Source organism: Anolis sagrei, chromosome 6 (assembly GCF_037176765.1).
Source record: "Anolis sagrei isolate rAnoSag1 chromosome 6, rAnoSag1.mat, whole genome shotgun sequence".
NCBI lineage: Eukaryota > Metazoa > Chordata > Lepidosauria > Squamata > Dactyloidae > Anolis > Anolis sagrei.
In genome coordinates, this window is record NC_090026.1 from 130,274,106 (window position 1) to 130,293,987 (window position 19,882).

Sequence of the window (19,882 nt, forward strand, 5' to 3'; positions counted from 1 at the left end):
GCCAAAATGGGAGAATCCAATGTTTTAAAAATTCCAAAATTCCTTTCCATATTGCCGCTATCCTCTAGTCGAACGCCTGGCCCCAGAGCCATGTCTTTATATATAGACAGACACACAGAGGCTATTTAACTTTCCAGCTTCATGAGGGTATGCTTTTTGAATTCTGGCCACCGGGGGAGCTGTCGCTTCACCATCCACTTGTGACACAGATGGAGTACTTCCTCATTCTTTTGCACACTGCTGGAGAGTTTTATGGTGTTGTAAATTAGTTAAATTAGCCTCCCCACATAAGTGTTATCTAAATTTCCTACTTGACAACAACAAGCAACTATATTTCGGGCTGCAAAGCTAGACAAATGGTTGGGAGCTTACTCTGACCCGGGCTAGCTTCAAACTCACGACCTTTCAGTCAGTAGTGATTTAATGCAGCTGACTCCCAACCAGCTGAGCCACAACCCAATCTGAGGAAAATATGTGGGTCGGTATTTATTATTATTATTATTATTATTATTATTATTTGGAGCTTACCCTTTCCCTTTTTCAGAAGTATAATTTGCTTGATGTGGTAATCGTTGTGAATGTTGAATACTGCTGATACTTCCCCGCTTCTCTTTGTCTGGCTCAGCGCACTAGAAGCTCTGATCAACTTTGCCTACAACGGTCACTTGGCGATAGACCAGCAGAATGTCCAGTCCTTGCTGATGGGAGCCAGCTTCCTGCAGCTGCAGAACATCAAGGATGCCTGCTGCTCCTTCCTCAGAGAGAGGTGAGGAGATTGGACTTCCTGGGGAGGAAGGAGGCTGAGCTGAATGGCGCTGTGGTATTGTCCCCTCACTCTCCTGGCAAAAGAGGGGAAGGCCCCAAAATGGCCAGTTCCCCTTTCAAACACCTTCTGCACCGTTTAATACAGAGAAGCATACCTCAATGAAGGTTCTTCCATGAGATGCTGGCATTATTTATTTATTTATTTATTTACTTCGCTTATATACCGCAATTCTCAGCCCAGGGGCGACTCATTGCGGTGTACAACATAGAAAAACAGGTGCAAAATACAAGATATAGTGTAAAATAATCCACAATTCATCATTATCAAAAAACATCCTCATCAAAAACATCAACATTACTACAAAACATTACTCACCTTCACAGTGGCATTGCCACTGTGAAGGTGAGAAGTATTATAGGTGAAAATGTGGTTGTCTCTGATTGGATATTGGTGCAAGAATGAGCTTTCCTTGCCAAACCTATGTAAATAAAAATGTAATGTTCATTTGTGGGATTAACAGAACTCAAAAACCACTGGATGAATTGACACCAAATTTGGACAAAAGACACCTAACAACCCAATGTATGTCCTTCACTCAAAAATTGATTTTGTCATTTGGGAGTTCCAATTCCATTGTTGAACCAAACACACAACTCCCATGACCACAGAAGGGTTTGCTGGGCATTGACCTTGAGTTTTGAAGTTGTAGTTCACCTACATCCAGGTAGAGCACTATGGACTCAAACAATGATGGATCTGGGCCAAACTTGGCACGAATACTCAATAGGCCCAAATATGAACACTGGTGGAGTTTGGGGAAAATAGACCTTGACATTTGTGAGTTGTAGTTGCTGGGATTTATAGTTCACCTACAATCAAAGAGCATTCTGAAACCCACCAATGATGGAATCGAACCAGACTTGGCAAACAGATCTCCCATGACCAACAGAAAATACTGTAAGGGTTTGGTGGGCAGTGTCCTTTGGTTTTGGAGTTGTAGTTCTCCTACATCCAGAGAGAACTGTGGACTCAAACAATGATGGATCTGGAAGAAACTCTACACGAATAATCAATCGAGGAAAATAGAATCTTGACATTTGGGAGTTGTAGTTGCTGGGATTTGTAGTTCACCTACAATCACAGAGCATTTTGAACCCCACCAACGATGGAATTGGGCCAAACTTCCCACACAGAATCCCCATAACCACCAGACTGGGCCACAGCAACACGTGGCAGGGGACGGCTAATCTATATAAATAAAAATGTAATGCTCGTTTGTGGGATTAACAGAACTCAAAAACCACTGGACGAATTGACACCAAATTTGGACACAAGACCCCTCTCAGGCCAACAAGTGACCATCACTCTTAAAAACACTGAAAAACACAGCAGAAGGGATTTAAAAAGCCGGAAAACAAAAAATATATTACAACGCATGCGCAAAACCACATATATAAGCAAACACATATATATACACACACATATATACACACATATATGCATATATACACACAGAAAACACATATACACAGAAAGGGAGAAGAAAGGAAGGAGAGAAAGAGAGAAAGAAGGAGGGAAGGAGAGAATGAAGGAAGGCAAGAAGGAATGAAAGAGGGAGGGAAGGAAGGAAAGAGACAAGGAAAGATGGAACGAAAGTTCAAAGGAAGAGAGGACAGAAACAGAGAAGGAAGAAAGAAGAAGGGAAAGTACAAGGGGAAGAAAAAGAGGGAAGGAAGGAAGGAAAGAGAGAGAGAAAGAAAGAAAGAGGGAGGGAAGGTTGGCCACAGCAACGCGTGGTGGGTAAAGCTAGTATCCTTTATATAAGGAGTAATGGTGGCTTCACTGGACTCCTCTTCTTTAGGGAAGAAATGGAACACCAAAAGGAGTTGCAGTTGCCTCCTTTGAAGTCAGTTCTGTTAAGATAAGATCCCTGTAACTGGGGGGACGGGAGGGAGAGATATGTTGTGGCTGGACTGCAGTTACGTGAAACCAGTTCATACAACTGAATTATATTAAATTACTTCACTTTTAGTCCCAGAGTTCACCTTCCCCTTTGCACCAACCAGGAATCCAAAAGAAATAGTAAAACAGTTTATTGGTAAATGTATATATATATAAAAGGGGGGGGGGGGGGGATTACCAAAAGAAGTAAGCAAAATCCAACAGGTAATAATAAAAAGTAGTCAATAAGTCAAAAGCCCAACCCAAATGGTGTGAAGTAAAACACTTCAAAGGCAACAACCCATATAATCCAATAGGTACATGAAAACAAGAGTTATAACATGAGCATAGACCCAGAAAACAAGAATCAAAACATGAACATGAATCCGGAAAAACCCATAACCAAAACTCCCAAGATCTTAGACCTTAAACCCATAAACTAGAACAGGACTAGATAGCCTCATAACTTCGCAGTATTGCCTGATCTGAATTCCCAAAGGGAAACTCTCTACTTTAAGGACTGCAAAACATGAAGTCATTTCTTTGACTTTGGCTTTCTGGCTTGCCAAATTTTCTCTGTGCTTCATTCTTATGAAGCCTCCTTGATTTCCTGAGCTCGATGGTTTTCTCCCCAGGACTGATTCTGATATCCCTTTCTAGCCCAGCTGCTCCCTCAGACCAGCCATCTTGGTTTGCCAGGTCTTTATCAGGGGTTGTTAAGCTCCTTGTGGGCAAAAGGTTGCCCCCCTATCTGCTGACACTTTCAAGCCCCATCTCACAGATAGAATCTTGCCCTGAAATCCCTTCATATCCCTCATTGAAAGAACCACCCACCACTCTCCCAGGCTCTGGAATCCCAATCCCCTCATCGTCATTATCTGAACCGCAACACAGCATACCATTGAGTTGCATTGTAGGGCCCAGAGATCCCTTGAGAGCTATCCTCTCTAAGAATTTGCTAGGTCCTTCAGTGAGACTCTGTGGAAGCTTCTGGGTGACATCACAAACTCCTAGAGATATTGCTTTGTCTTTGGGTGGAGGCACGTGAAACTGCAGGTATGGGATCTGCAGGTATGGAGGCATTACTGTATAGCAGGCACAAGCAAACTTGGGCCCTTCCTGTTAGGTAGACTGTTAGTAATTGTAGTAGTTGAAGTCCAAAACACTGGGAGGGAGGACCCAAGTTTGCCCATGCCTGCTGTATAGTGATCATCCATTTGTTTTGTCTTCCATGAAGTTAATCTTTGTAGCTTGAAACCCCAAGGCTATAAAAATACCTTGCAGAGGAGACGTTGAGTTATCTAATCAAAGAGTTCTTTTTCCCATGGCGTGTTTTTCAAAAAGAGGAAATCTGGCAGAGAATCTAGCTATCTTTATTGCTTCGGTGTCCATCCTGACGTCAAGTCCCTATAACTGTTCTTTGATAAGGTTGGAATTTTGTCACTGGATAGGAAGGCCGTAGTGAAGTAAAAAAACCAATGAAAGGTGTATTTCCCAACTTGCTCAGTAGAGTTTCTCAATTATCCTATTATTAAAGCATTCCATTCAGTCAGACAAGTATTTGATGACTAAGTCTGTGGTAAGGAATTGCTTTAATGCCTGCGATCCCCCACCCTTGGTCCCAATGTTAAATGCCTGCTCTGAACAGCTTAAATATCAAAACAATCAAGAACAGCGTTTCTCAACCTGGGGGTCGGGACCCCTGAGGGAGTCGTGAGGGGGTGTCAGAGAGGTCACCAAAGACAATCAGAAAATACAGTATTTTCTGTTGGTCAGGAGGGTTCTGTGAGGGAAGTTTGGCCCAATTCTATCATTGATGGGGTTCAGAGTGCTCCTTGATTGTAGGTGAACTATAAATCCCAGTAACTACAACTCCCAAATGTCAAGGTCTCTTTTCCCCAAACTCCACCAGTGTTCACATTTGGACATATTGAGTATCCATGCCAAGTTTGGTCCAGATCCATCATTGTTATAGTCCACAGTGCTCTCTGGATGTAGGTGAACTACAACTCCAAAACTCTGGATGTACAACTCCCAAACTCAAGGTCAATGCCCACAAAACCCTTCCAGTGTTTTCTGATGGTCATGGGAGTTCTGTGTGCCAAGTTTGGTTCCATTCCATCATTCAGAATGCTCTTTGATTGAAGGTGAACTATAAATCGGAGCAACTACAATTCCCAAATGGCAAAATCAGTCATTCCCCAACCCCACCAGTATTCAGTATTCAGCTGTGCCCGCCACGTGTTGCTGTGGCCAACCTTCCCTCCTTCTTTTTCTCCTTTCTTTCTCTCCCTCCTTCCCTTTTTTTTTTCATTTTCTTTCATTCTTTCTCTCCTTCCTTCCCTTTTTTCCCTCTTTCCTTCCTTTTTTCCCTTCCTTCTCTTCCTCTTCCCTTCCTTCTTGTTTCTTTCCTTCCTCTTTCTCCCTGTTTTTCCTTCTCTACGTATTCTTCGACTGCAACTCCCAGCAGTCCTCTTGATCAATCTATCTACCTATCTGTCTATCTCTATCTAATCTATGTATTTTGTCTATCTGGAGGATTGCTGGGAGTTGCAGTCCAGGAATAGGAAATTGGAAATATGCATGGATTGGGATGGTCTCAATGAAATCCAAGGAGAAGCAGGCTTGCATCTTGGAAGCAGTGCATTTCGATCATCCTCCTCTCCTAAAGGGCCTGGTCTAGGGGATGCTGGGAGCTGTAGTCTGAAAAAGAGTGTGTGTGTGTTTGTTTTGTTTGCCGGGGGGAGTTGTTTTTGTGCATGCACTGCAGCATCTTTTTGCTTTTTTGGCCTTTTAAGTCCCTTCTGTTGTGTTTTTCAGTGTTTTTATGAGTGATGCTCACTCGTTGGCCTGGCAGGTGTGTCGTGTCCAAATTTCGTGTCAATTTATTCAGTGGTTTTTGAGTTATGTTAATCCCACAAACGAACATTACATTTTTATTTATATAGATTTGTGCCATATTTGGTCCATTGGATGAAAATAGATCTTGCATATCAGATATTTACATTACAATTCATAACAGGAGCAAAATGACAGTTGTGAAGTAGCAACGAAAATAATGTTATGGTTGGGGGTCACTACACCATGCGGAACTGTATTAAAGGGTTGTGGCATTAGGAAGGTTGGGAACCACTGATGAAGAACATCAGGAGAGTGTTCCTTCAGATCTAGTACAGTAAATAAGAACAACCTCAATTCCAGTTGCTTTGATTGTTTGGTGTGACTGGATGACCCTTGTGGTTCCTTCCAACTCTAGGATTCTAAGTTGGAGGTCCTTGTTGCTACAGGGAAGGCCCAAGTAGCTCCACTGCCTTTGAAATCCCTTCTGCACAGGTCCAGTAACCTGAGCCCTTGGCATGGAAGATGGGGCTGCCCTTCCCATCCAATGGCAGCTGCCGCCTTTCTCTTTTCAAAGCACTTTGCATTCTTTTCGGGTTCAACCAAAGGTCTGCTCCCTCCGGCACAGATGCCTCCTCAAAATGTGCCTGAGATAAAGGTCACAATGGGGAAGATAAGACTCTTGAGTGGCCAGCCTTAGAACTTTTGAGCCAGTCGTTTGTGGAATCCTGTCCAGGCATTTTGCTGGGAGAAGAAGGAAGCATAGCCGCACACTTCTTTGTTGGTCAGAGAAGGGGAATTTTAAAAATGTGGGGCCTCTGGGGAAGTTAGGCGTGTCGCTCTAAGCGCTAGTTGAGCTAAGCCACACCACGGATAGGCCTGTGGACAAAAGGGCAGGGGCCCACTCTTTCCACAGCCGAGGGGCTGCTGATATCATAGGTCCTCTGGGTGACATGTAAACATGTAAACTCTCACAACCACCATGTCAGACTACACAGAGAAGCCATTGAAATGCACAAGCATGTGGACAATTTCAACAGAAATGAACAAAATCTGGCTACCAGTATTAAAAAAACTCTAAAATTACAACAGCAAAACAACAGAGAGGAAACAATCAGGGACATCTAACCACCTCTCAACAAAAGATTCCCCCAGGCACTGCCAAGCCATCAAATGCTAATTAAGGTGTCAGTTGAAACATTCACACCTAGCTCCCGCAGACAAGAGTCCTTTGTCCCACCCTGGTCATTCCACAGATATATAAACCCTTTGTTTCCCTAGTTCCAACAGACCTCACTACCTCTGAGGATGCTTGCCATAGATGCAGGCGAAACGTCAGTTGAAAATGCCTCTACTAGAACATGGCCACATAGCCCGGAAAAACCTACAACAACCCAGCAAATAAACACTTGCTGCTAACTGTAAATCACAATGAACAGAAATGTTAAGTGCACAAAAGCACAGCCGTGAATGTTTGCAAGTCTACCCAACCTCTGTTTGCCGCTTCCTCATGTGCTTCAATGTGTTCTGTGCATACATGCTTCCCCTTCCACTAGCCAGGTTGGATTCAGGATTATCATGGAACCCACAAGAGCAGTGGGGATCAGGATCCCTGGGGGAGGTCGCAAGGGGGTTTCAGAGGGGTCACCAAAGACCATCAGAAAATATATATTATTGATGGTCTTAGGATCGCCTTTGGCAGAGAAGGCTGAAGATCTCTCCACTTGTCGTTCTCTTCCTTTTTGGAAACACAGGGTAAATCCTCCCCCCAAAAGCCCTCCTCTACTGTGGTTGGCCAGCCTCTCAGCCAAGGGGAGGGCTGTTTCTGAGACTCCAAGCAACGAAAATAACGTTATGGTTGGGGGTCACCACAACATGAGGAACTGTGTTAAGGGGTCGCGGCATTTGGAAGGTTGAGAACCACTGCTCAAGAGGCTTCCAAAGCAACCCCAGCTGTTGCTAATCAAAGATGTCTCTGCTGTCACATCCTCTTCTAGGACTGCCTTCCTTTATTGGGGTAAAATTGGGGTGTCACTCCTGCAGCCCTTAAATGCCATTTAGCATCTCCGAGTGTCCCTCTCCAGTCATAACCCAGGGGAAAAAGAACCTCAAAGCATGCCCAATATTTCTTACATATTTGTCTTTCTCTGCTTGTCGCCAAAGGCTTCACCCAAAGAACTGCCTGGGCGTGCGCCAGTTTGCCGAAACCATGATGTGTGCCGTACTTTACGACGCTGCCAACAGCTTCATCCACCAGCACTTTGTGGAGGTCTCCATGTCGGAGGAGTTCCTGGCCCTCTCCTTCGAGGACGTCCTGGAGCTGGTCTCGAGGGACGAGCTCAACGTGAAGCTGGAGGAACAGGTGAGCGGACAGATTCAGAGGTGGGGGTCTTTATCAAAAGACACCTGTTCTGCATTTCACAGATGCATAGAGTTGGAGAAGGCCATGAGGGCCATCCAGTCCAACCCACTGCCACACAAGAGTACACAATGGAAGCCCTCCCAACAGATGGCCACCCAGTCTATGCTTATAGGCACAACTCTCATGTGTCCCCTTCTCTCAACCTTATTTTCTCCAAGCAAAATATCCCTAAGCCGCTCCTCACAAGACTTGGCTTCCAGACCTTTGGCCAGGGTAATTTGCCAGTGCCTTCTCCATGCATTACTTCTCCAAACCTAAAAGAATCCCTTGCCTTTGACAGTAAAGCTGTACCAGAAACGTCTCTGATCGATCTCTCTTCTGAAAGGTCTTCGAAGCTGCCTTGGCCTGGGTGAGGTACGACCGCGAGCACCGAGAGCCCTTTCTGCCCGAGCTCCTCTCCAAAATCCGACTGCCTCTCTGCCGGCCCCAGTTCCTCACAGATCGCGTGCAACAGGATGACCTGGTCCGCAGCTGCCACAAGTGCAGGTGGGTGGGACAGGAGGAAGCCCCATGAGCAATGGCAGGTGTGGAGTCCTAATTGTGAAACATTTTCTTCCCCATACAGACCACAGAAAGAGTGAGATCCTAACCTGGGGCAGTGTTTGTACTACAGCTGCGTTGGTTAAGAGGACCTAGCACAGATTGCATTATCTGAGGCTTTTAAGGAACCAAAAATTAAATGAAAAACTGTGGGTTATAGAGAGCATTCTAACCCAGGCATGGGCAAACTTGGGCCCTCTATACTATTACATCTATTATATTACTCGAGTTATTATTATTCTTACATTTATTATTTTACTCTATTATTATTACTTTTACTAGCCATCCCCTGCCACGCATTGCTGTGGCCCACATGGGGGTTCAGTGTGGGAGGTTTGGCCCAATTCTATCGTTGGTGGGGTTCAGAATGCTCTGTGATTGTTGGTGAACTATAAATCCCATCAACTACAACTCCCAAATGTCAAGATTATATTTTCCCCAAACTCCACCAGTGTTCATATTTGGGCATATTGAGTATTCGTGTAGAGTTTGGTCCAGACCCATCATTGTTTGAGTCCACAGTGCTCTCTGGATGTAGGTAAACTACAACTCCAAAAGCAAAGGACACTGCCCACCAAACTCTTCCAGTATTTTCTGTTGGCCCTGGGAGAACTGTGTGCCAAGTTTGGCTCAATTCCATCGTTGGTGGGTTCAGAATGCTCTTTGATTGTAGGTGAACTATAAATCTCAGCAAGTACAACTCCCAAATGACAAAATCAATTTTTTGAGTGAAGGACATACATTGGGTTGTTAGGTATCTTGTGTCCAAATTTGGTGTCAATTCGTCCAGTGGTTTTTGAGTTCTGTTAATCCCACAAACGAACATTACATTTTTATTTATATAGATTATTTAATTCTAGTTATTATTATTATTCTTACATTTATTATTTTACTCTATTTATTGTTATTACATTTATTATTTTACTCTATTTATTGTTATTACATTTATTATTTCACTCTATTATTATTACATTACAATTCCATTATTTTAGTCTTTTATTAATTTTATTACATGTATTATTTTACTCTCTACTATTATCGGAAGGATACATAAGCACATTTACATTGAAAATGGTTAGAATAATGGTTTAATCAGAGTTGTGCAGTATTATCTTAAATTACAGTTTTATGTAAATATTCAAAAACATTTCTTAGAATCATAGAATCAGTTGGAAGAGTCCTCATGAGCCATCCAGTCCAACCCCATTCTGCCAAGAAGCAGGAATATTGCATTCAAAGCACCCCGACTGATGGCTATCCAGCCTCTGTTGAAAAGCTTCCTAAGAAGGAGCCTCTACCACACTCCGGGACAGAGAGTTCCACTGCTGAACGGCTCTCACATTCAGGAAGTTCTTCCTAATGTTCAGATGGAATCTCCTTTCTTGTAGTTTGAAGCCATTTTTGTGTGTCCTAGTCTCAGGGCAGCAGAAAACAAGCTTGCTTTACATTATTTTACTCTATTATTATTTTTATTACATTTATTATTTTATTCTATTATTGTTATTACATTTACATTATTTTACTCTATTATTTTTATTACATTTATTATTTTATTCTATTTATTGTTACTACATTTATTATTATACTATATTTATTATTATTACATTTATTTTATATTTATTATTATTGCATTTATTATTTTACTCTATTATTACTATTACTACATTACATTTCTGTTATTTTATTCTATTATTATTTTATTACATTTATTATTTGACTCTCTACTATTATTGGAAGGATATGTAAGTACATTTACATTGAAAAGGGTTAGAGTAATCAGAGTTGGACAGTCTTACCTAAATTACAGTTTCATGTAAAGATTCAAAAACATTTCACCTCCGGATGCCTCAATTAATGTAATTTTATTGGGTTTTTTTCTTTTGAAATTTCCCAGTAGCTGCCACATTTCCCACCCTCAGCTTAGACTCGAGACAGGACGTTTTCCCAAATTTTTGTAGTAAAATTAGATGCCTCGGCTTATATTCAGGGCTGCTTATACTTGAGTATATACAGTATATAATGTGTATGGGAGGGCTTTTAATTCATTGTATGAGGTACAGTGACAACAAAGTTATTCTATTCTAGTCCAGTCTATTTTCCTCCAGGCAATACAGATTTTGGAAGTAAGAGCGTAGTCTTAATGTTCTCTTCGTCTCATCTTCTCCATCCTTCAAGTTCAGGACAAGCAGGAAGCTTCCAAGTGCTTCCAGCCTTGTATTTCTTTACAGAGATCATTGTCACACACTCCAAACCATTCTGAACATAATGCAGGAAAAGGTGAGAGGATGTTAGAGTGAGCGTACGCTCGCATCCCTGCCCTCTGCAATGGAAAACAGGCACGCTAGCAAGAGAGAGAGCAGCCTGGGGGGGGGGAGGCGGGGCTTCGGAGCAAGCCCGAGCGCAAGCTTCCTGTAGTTTGCTGCGGCACGAGCGTATGCTCGCAACGCTGCCCTAGCAAAGGGAAATAGGCGGAGAAAGAGGCGGAGCATCGCTCGTGCTGGCTTAGTTTGCTCTCGCAAAATCCTAGTTTGCTACGGCTCTTAGAATAATAGAATCCTAGAGTTGGAAGAGACCTCAAAGAACTCCTTACCTTAAGCAGCTAGAATGTGGGCCTGGCGAAGCCCTGGCGGCCATCTTAGGATAGGGAAACAAGGAGACGCCATCTTAGTTAAGGGTTTTCTAGAGGAGGCGTGTCCTAATCCAGGAAGCAGAGATTAGACAGCCAGGATTGGTTAGAAACAGGGGGCGGAGCCTAGCATTCAAAACGAAAAAAATGTACCTTTTGAACTGAGGCTTGAGTTGGCAGTTGGAATTTGTTCGTTGGGAGTTTGTTAGTTGGTGATAACAGTTGGTTGGTGTTAGATAGGAGAGCTGGGTTAATCTTTTGTGGTATTCAAGAGCTAGAGAAATTAGCTAGGAACACAGATAGTGGAAAAGGACCTTGCTTGTGGTCTGTTCTTTGTCCCCGAGGAAGGCTAGGCCAAAGGCTATTGGCTAGGTTCCAGAAAGGGGGAATTTTGTTTGGAATCATTATCAGTGATTAATTTCCTGAGATAATCTCCTGTTTTGTTAACATCAAGATTTGAACCCAGAATCCATCTAAGAATTGTACATCAAACGTAACCAGAAGCTTATGTACCATTAACTTACTGAAACCACTACGCATTTGTACCAGAAGAAGTTTAAGCCTGTTAAATAAACGTTTTATTTATTGGGTTGTTGTAGGTTTTTTCGGGCTATATGGCCATGTTCTAAAGGCATTTTCTCCTGACGTTTCGCTTGCATCTATGGCAAGCATCCTCAGAGGTAGTGAGGTTTTATTTATTGTTAACACTCTATAACAGCCTCGGTGTAAACGTCATTGTGATTTAAAGCCTCTAAATAAAACAAACACTATTGTAACACAAAAGGGTGTTACTAAATATACTCTTCACATACAACTCAGCCTTAATACCAAACAAAAAGGTGGCAGCAAAAACAATTGAAGAAACAGTTTCAAGATATTTCCTGTTTTAAAAATTCACCTGCATCTATATATAATTTGGTTGGCAGACTTCCAGATAAGGACTGAGGAGGCACATTTGACTTCTGACCAACTCTTTGATTCATAGGGACCTGGTGGACGAAGCAAAAGACTATCACCTCATGCCAGAGCGCCAGCCGCACCTTTCGGCTTTCAAAACCCGCCCCCGCTGTTGCACCTCCATCGCAGGACTCATCTACGCCGTCGGAGGACTCAACTCTGCAGGTATCTTTCAATTCTGTCATCTTATCAGGGATGGTATTCCTCAAAAGCATGCAAAGCTGCCTCTCTTGTAGGGATTGGAAGATCATAAAGGAATTTGCAAATTTTAGGAAGAGTTATTTTGCACAGAAATCCTTGAGAAAAATCGTTGGGCTTGGTGCAAAACATATCTTTCTGCAAAGGAATACAATTTTTGCTTCTATGTTTCTGCACAGAATAATTTCACAAAATGCTTCACGATGTGCAAATACTGGGATAGAATTAGGTATTTTCTTCAGTGATGGGGAGAAAACGATAAAACATATTCACACCTACAAATGAGGCTAAAGTGGTTACAAAGTACAATTACATGCAACGACTACTAGAATGATCTGGATTATGATTGCGAATAGCGTGGTTTTGTAGTGATTCTAATGTTTAAAATGTAATTTAACTTTGTTTTTAATTTAATTTAAATGTTTTTAATCGTATTTTGTTATTAAAGCGTTGAATTATTTCCTGTCTGTAAACCACCTTGTGTGGGTTTAGAGAAAGGTGGAATATAAATATAGTAAACAAACAAACAAACAAACAAATAAATCAGTATTTTATTGTTGAAGGCTTTCATAGCCAGAATTACTCAGGTGTTGCGGGGTTTCCGGGCTAGATAGTCGTGTTCTAGCAGCATTTTCTCCTGATGTTTCGCCTGCATCTGCAGGCGAAACGTCAGGAGAAAATGCTGCTAGAACACGGCCATCCAGCCCGGAAACCCCGCAACACCCACAAATCGGTACTGCAATTCCATTTGAGCAGTATCAGTGAGCTTTTCCTTCTGGTGGTCACTTTTTAAAATGTGAGCAGCAAATTTCTACGCAGGCGACTCGCTGAACGTGGTGGAAGTCTTCGACCCCATTGCCAACCGCTGGGAGAAGTGCCAGCCCATGACAACGGCCCGCAGTCGAGTCGGCGTGGCGGTGCTGAACGGGCTCCTGTATGCCATTGGGGGCTACGACGGGCAGCTGAGGCTCAGCACCGTGGAAGTCTACAACCCAGAGGCCGACACCTGGTCCAAAGTGGGGAGCATGAACAGCAAGCGAAGGTATGCGTGCCTGTGGTATGCTCATTCAAGGCTGTGCAGTCTGAGTGCTTTTTGGTCTGGAGAATCGAGTGAAGAGTCAGAGTAGCCTGGTTTTTTACTTGATGGCCCATTTTCCCCAATGTCCTGTCATTATGTGCCTTCGAGTCATTTCCGAAGTATAGTGACCTTAAAGTGAGCTAAACAAGCTGTCCGAATTTAAAATGCACCTGAAGACCTCCTACGTGTATTTACTTGAATCTAACGCGCCATCGAATCTAATGTGCATCTCAATTTCCAAACCAAAACCATATTTACTTGAGTCGAAGGTGCCATTGAATCTAATGCGCATCTCAGTTTCTAAACCAGTCATATTTACTTGAGTCTAATGTGCCATTAAATCTAATGTGCATCTCAATTTCCAAACCAAAACCATATTTACTCGAGTCTAATGCTCCATTGAATCTAATGTGCATCTCAATTTCCAAAACAAAATAATATTTACTTGAGTCTAATGCTCCATTGAATCTAATGCACATCTCAGTTTCCAAAACAAAACCATATTTCCTTGAGTCTAATGTGCCATTGAATCTAATGCACATCTCAGTTTCCAAACAAAATCATATTTACTTGTGTCTAATGTGCCATTGAAACAAATGCACATCTCAATTTCCAAACCAAGACCGTATTTACTTGAGTCTAATGCTCCATTGAATCTAATGCGCATCTCAATTTTCAAACCAAAACCATATTTACTTGAGTCTAAGGTGTCATTGAAACAAATGTGCACCTCAATTTCCAAACCAAAACCATAGTTACTTGAGTCTAATGTGCCATTGAATCTAATGCGCATCTCAATTTTCAAACCAAAGTCATATTTACTTGAGTCCAATGTGCCATTGAATCTAATGCACATCTCAGTTTTCACACCAAAGCCATATTTACTTGAGTCTAATGTGCCATTGAATCTAATGCGCATCACAATTTCCAAACTAAAGCCATATTTACTTGAATCTAATATGTCATTGAATCTAATGCGCATCTCAATTTCCAAACCAAAACCATATTTACTTGAGTCTAATATGTCATTGAATCTAATGCACATCTCAGTTTTCACACCAAAACCATATTTACTTGAGTCTAAGGTGCCATTGAATCTATTGCGCATCACAATTTCCAGACCAAAATTTTCACACCCATCCTAATTTTGGCAAGGTAATTTCGCCAAAAAAAGGTGAGTGTTAGATTCGAGTAAATACAGTACCTCTTCCAGCAGGTTTTCTCTGACAGTTTTAACTATGACTTTTAAATCACATTCTGTGTTTGTCTGTTATTTACGTTTTGTCTCAGGTATTGTAATATGTTAAAGGGCAATAAACACAGAATGTGATTTAGAAGGCATAGTTAATACTGTCTGGGTAGAACTGCTGGAAGAGGTACTGTATTGGCCCATCTCTCTAATCTGTCAAGATCGTTTTGAATTCTGAATGACATGAAGAGCAGGCAGGATTTTTTCTTTTAATATTTATGAGTTGTTGGATATTCCATGCTTATGTTGGTGTTACTCTTATTTTTTGCTCATGTTGTGACTCCGTATATTTTGATGTTGTTGCTTGGAAACAGCCCTAAGTCCCCCCGGGGAGATAAATAAAGTATTATTATTATTATTATTATTATTATTTGAAACAGAATGGGCTAGACTGGTTCTCAACCTGGAGTCCCCAGATGTTTTTGGCCTTCAACCCCCAGAAATCCTAACAGCTGGTAAATTGGCTGGGATTTCTGGGAGTTGTTGGCCAAAAACATCTGGGGACCCCAGGTTGAGAACCACTGGGCTAGAAGATGAAATCAGTGTTTTTAAGGCCTTTGTTACTGGCCAGTTGTCCCACTAACTGTTGAGATTTGTGGCTTATTTCCAGTGCCATGGGGACGGTAGTGTTGGACGGACAAATCTACGTTTGCGGCGGGTACGACGGCACTTCCTCCCTCAACTCGGTAGAAGCATATTCCCCTGAAACAGACCGGTGAGTCTTTCTGAACTTCACTGGCAACCTCCTTGCATTACTCTCTGCCCGTGCGGCAATGGCTCTGAATGCCCGCTGCCGCTCATCTCTCTGGCTTTGTCGCTCTCTTGGGAAGGTGGACAGTGGTGACCCCCATGAGCTCCAACCGCAGCGCGGCCGGAGTGACGGTATTCGAAGGCCGGATCTTCGTCTCTGGTGGACACGACGGGCTCCAGATCTTCAACAGCGTGAGTGTTGCTCTTCTGATCTATTTTAGGCCAGTTACCTGTTTCTTTCCTGCTTTATTTCAGGGTTTAGGGAAAGTTGTCATAACCTTACATTAGCCTTAAAACATCCTTTGCAAATAGGCCAGCAAAACTGTGAATAGGTTCTTAATTGGCTGAAAGGGATTTAACAATAATAATTGTTAAACCCAACTTCTGCCAACCTAGCAGTTCAAAAACATGCAAATCCCTCCTGTTCTGGTACGGCTGTACCAGGAGCTCCAATTTTATTTGCTTTGTATTAAATGTTTGCTTGCAGTCCAAGGTCCCTGGGTTTCTGCAGTTAGGTGGCTTCCTTTGGTTGCAGTCATAGGGCAAGTCACCTGTCCATCATTGTTAAGTTTTGGTTCCGCCCCTTGCTCAGGGCAATTGGGAAGGGAAAGGAGCCATTTTTTTAGTTAGTCTCAACAAGGAAAGCTAATGTACAGGACGTGTTCAAGCTTCTCCTGTACAAAAGCTTCAACCCTTAAGACTCTCCGGGGGAGAACAGTCTTAAGAGTCTCCAAAGATTTCCAGGGAAACAGCCCTAAAGACCAAAGAACTCCCGCTGGAGAATCTACTAACCTTACTGATAGGTCCACTCGGTGTTCGAGACGCAATTTGACCCGGTAGTGGAGCCCACATCAGTAAGAATTAGATTACAGTCAGCCCGGGAGAAGTTAAAAAGGGGGATTTTCCTTTAAAGCAAAAAATTAGTTATTGAAGACAATTGCCTGTCCTTCGTGGACAAGATTAGCAAGTCACCAGTTGCATAAAAGCCTGGAATCATTTGTTTAACTTTCTGAAGACAAGAGAAGTTTATGTTTGATTGTTCATTAATAAAGGAGTTTGTTATACTTCACAAGCCATCTAAAGACTATTTGTGGTGGTAAACCTCTGAAAACTTCTCTTCAGGGGCCCCTGGCTTCCCGCTGGGCTCAAGTCACACGTGCTATTTAGAAACAATTATTTACAGGCCCAGCGTGCGACAGAACACCTCCAGATGGCTCTTGTTGCGATGGTGTAGTAACAGTGAGACTGCAGAACATATTTTAGTTCTTGGGGACCACTGGTGGTCCATGGACCACAAGTTTGGAACCACTGTTCTATAAGAAGCCCAAACGCTTCCTGTGCATAACTTATTCTGGGAGATTTTCTTTTTTTTTCTTCTCATTTTTATTGTGAGTTTCTTTGTCATTACATCAATCAGGTGTTAATCATTGACATAGTGACTGTATATTAAAAGCTGGGGCAGGGGTGTAGTGGGGGAGGGGATGGGGGCGGGAGGGTAGGTACCTAACTACTGGGTAGGGGAGGGAGATAAAGGGTAGGAAGCAGGGTACGGGACAGTCCTTATCTAGTAGGAAAGAGGCGGGGGGGGGTGCAGTGGCTGGGGTGTGAGACGTGGAGTGTGTTAGTATTGTGGTATCCTTTTTGTTTACTCATTATTTCCCCCGTGATTGGTTAGTACTTGTGTTGTCTTCTTTGTTCTTCTTCTGTTTTCTCTTATTTGCTCCCTGTCCTGTTTACGTCCTTAGTTTCCATCTAGATAGTTTGTGATTGGAGACCAGTCCGTTTTATTTTCTCTTGCAGTTTGCTTTGATCTTATGTGTTGGGTCAATGTGTCCATGTTCCTTATGTCCATTAACTTTAGTCTCCAGTCGTCTAGTTTTGGGATTTCTTCGTTTTTCCATTTACTTGCTAGTACAAGTCTTGCTGCCGTAGCCATGTGGAATAGAAGTCTATCTTTGTTCTTGTCGATCTCCAAATCCAAAATACCTAATAAGTAATATTCTGCTTTCTTTTCTATTTGTAATTCCAGTATATTAGTTGTTGTTCTATGTACCTCCGTCCAGAACTTCTTAACCTTCTCACAAGTCCACCAAAGATGTAGGAAGGTATCCTTCTTCTCCTTGCACTTCCAGCATCTTTCGTTTACATTTTTGTAATATTTGGCTAGTTTGTTAGGTGTTAAATACCATTGGAACATCATCTTTATCCAGTTCTCTCTCAGGCTGTAGGAGTTGGTCCATTTTAGTTTTATCTTCCATATTTTTTCCCATTCCGATGTGTCAATGGTATGGCCCAGGTTGCCTGTCCACTTTGCGATATAACTGTCAATACTGTTTTGGAGATTTTCAAGTCTGTACCTGTTCCTCTGGTCTTCCTGTTTCTCACATTCCATTCTGGCCTCCTCTGCAGGTAGAACACTACAACCACCACACGGCGTCGTGGCATCCGGTGGCCAGCATGCTCAACAAACGCTGCCGACACGGAGCCGCAGCCCTCGGCAGCAAGATGTTCGTCTGCGGCGGCTACGACGGCTGTGGCTTCCTCAGCATCGCCGAGGTGTACGACTCCATGGCGGACCAGTGGTACCTGATCGTGCCCATGAACACCCGCCGCAGCCGCGTCTCGCTGGTGGCGAACTGTGGCCGCCTCTACGCCGTGGGGGGCTACGACGGACAGTCCAACCTCAGCTCCGTAGAAATGTACGACCCGGACACCAACCGCTGGACGTTCATGGCCCCCATGGTGTGCCACGAGGGAGGGGTCGGGGTCGGGTGCATTCCCCTCATGGCCATCTGAGGAGGCCGGGTGGACAGGAGCGAGGGTCGGTCAGTCGGTCGGTCATTCATGCGCACCATAACTGACAAGGCAAGAAAGAGACCCCGTTCGTCACAAAGGGACGGTTGACGGACGTCTACTCTACCAAGAGAGGTACACCCCATCTCAAGGTGCTTGGAACGTTGTCCTTTGGGGAAAACGCACAAAAACGGAACCACGTCCCTGCGAAGGGGGTTCGAAGGTTCGGGCTACTTGAACAAAGGCTGCCCACCGCTTTCTCCTTCACTGACAGACATGCTTCTGGCTTCTTTAGGCCATTCCTTCCTTCACCTTCCATGATGCTGCGCTGGTTCATTTGTGATGACATTTGTGGGGAGTTTTGATGGAATAGTGACGTGTGTTGCATGAAACAGAGCTTGGAAGGATGCGGGCATCCTGATGTTGGTAGACTTCGAGTCCTAGCAGACATTGGCGCATCATTCTGGGGTTCCCACCCAAGATGTAAAGCAGGCATGGGCCAACTTGGGCCCTCCCTCCAGGTGTTTTGGACTTCAACTCCCACAATTCCTAACAGCCTACCGGCTGTTAGGAATTGTGGGAGTTGAAGTCCAAAACACCTGGAGGGAGGGCCCAAGTTGGCCCATGCCTGGTATAAAAATAGGACAATAGGTGTTGTGTGGTTTCCGAGCTGTATGACCAGTATGTTCTAGCAGCATTTTCTCCTGCCATTCAGCCTCCATCTGTGGCCAATGGCATCTCCAGAGGATCTGATGGTGTTAAAGCAAGTGGAGTGTATATATATACCTGTGGCATGTCCAGGGTGGGAGAAAGGAACCAATGTCTGTTAACCAAGTATCAGGCGTTCGATTAGCAAGCTTGGTTTGCAAGTATTTGAGTTATTCCATTTTCACCCCAATAATATCCAAGAAACTAATACCCTGGATTCGGAAGCCAAATAACAAGAAAATTTTATTTTTATTTTTTATTCTACACTTTTTTGCAATTTCCATTTTTACACCCATTTTTTATTTTTTTCTCTCTCTCTCTCTTTTCTTCTTCTTTTTTAAATTTTATTTGTATATCTTCTCCCCCTTTTTTCCCATTTTTTATTTTTGTTTTTTATTCTACACTTTTTTGCAATTTCCATTTTTACACCCAAATTTTATTTTTTTATTTCATTTTCTCTCTCTCTTTTCCTCTTCTTTTTTAAATTTTATTTTTTATCTCTCCTCCCCCTTTTTTCCCCTTTTTTATTTTTATTTTTTATTCTACACTTTTTTGCAATTTCCGTTTTTACACCCATATTTTATTTTTTATTTCATTTTCTCTCTCTCTTTTCTTCTTCTTTTTAAAATTTTTATTTGTATCCTCTCCCTTTTTTCCCCTTTTTTATTTTTATTTTTTATTCTACACTTTTTTGCAATTTCCATTTTTACACCCAAATTTTATTTATTCATGTTTTTTCTCTCTTTTCTTCTTCTTTTTAAAATTTTTTATTTTTATCTCTCCTCCCTCTTTTTCCCCCAATCCCTATATCATTTCACCTATAGGGCAACCTTGTTACTCCTCCTCCCTAGTGATTTACCTTCCCCACCCCCAAATCCTTTTATCCTTCCCTACAGAACCCCGCAATCCAAGCCTTCCCCCCCTTGTTTCCCCCTAAAAATTCAATAAAATGAGAATGGCGTTGGACATTTCCAAGAGCTTCCTAATGTCCCTTCTATTGTCCCAGAGGGGATGTT

General features: G+C 42.7%; 1 protein-coding gene across 2 annotated transcripts in view; it reads left to right on the top strand.

The window, feature by feature from the left end:
* KLHL18 (kelch like family member 18) overlaps nt 1–18,724 on the top strand; it is a 35,421-nt gene extending 16,697 nt beyond the window's left edge. Inside the window, exons 3-10 of one of the 2 annotated variants that reach the window (XM_060782711.2) lie at nt 626–766; nt 7,709–7,907; nt 8,293–8,453; nt 12,119–12,255; nt 13,093–13,330; nt 15,226–15,330; nt 15,446–15,557; nt 17,775–18,724. In XM_060782711.2, coding sequence (XP_060638694.1) covers nt 626–766; nt 7,709–7,907; nt 8,293–8,453; nt 12,119–12,255; nt 13,093–13,330; nt 15,226–15,330; nt 15,446–15,557; nt 17,775–18,161 — 1,480 coding nt within the window. In that variant the 3' untranslated portion in view covers nt 18,162–18,724. The remainder of the gene's footprint in view (nt 1–625; nt 767–7,708; nt 7,908–8,292; nt 8,454–12,118; nt 12,256–13,092; nt 13,331–15,225; nt 15,331–15,445; nt 15,558–17,774) is intronic. The other variant, XM_060782712.2, reaches the window with a different exon arrangement.
* The last annotated feature ends 1,158 nt before the right edge of the window (nt 18,725–19,882 follow it).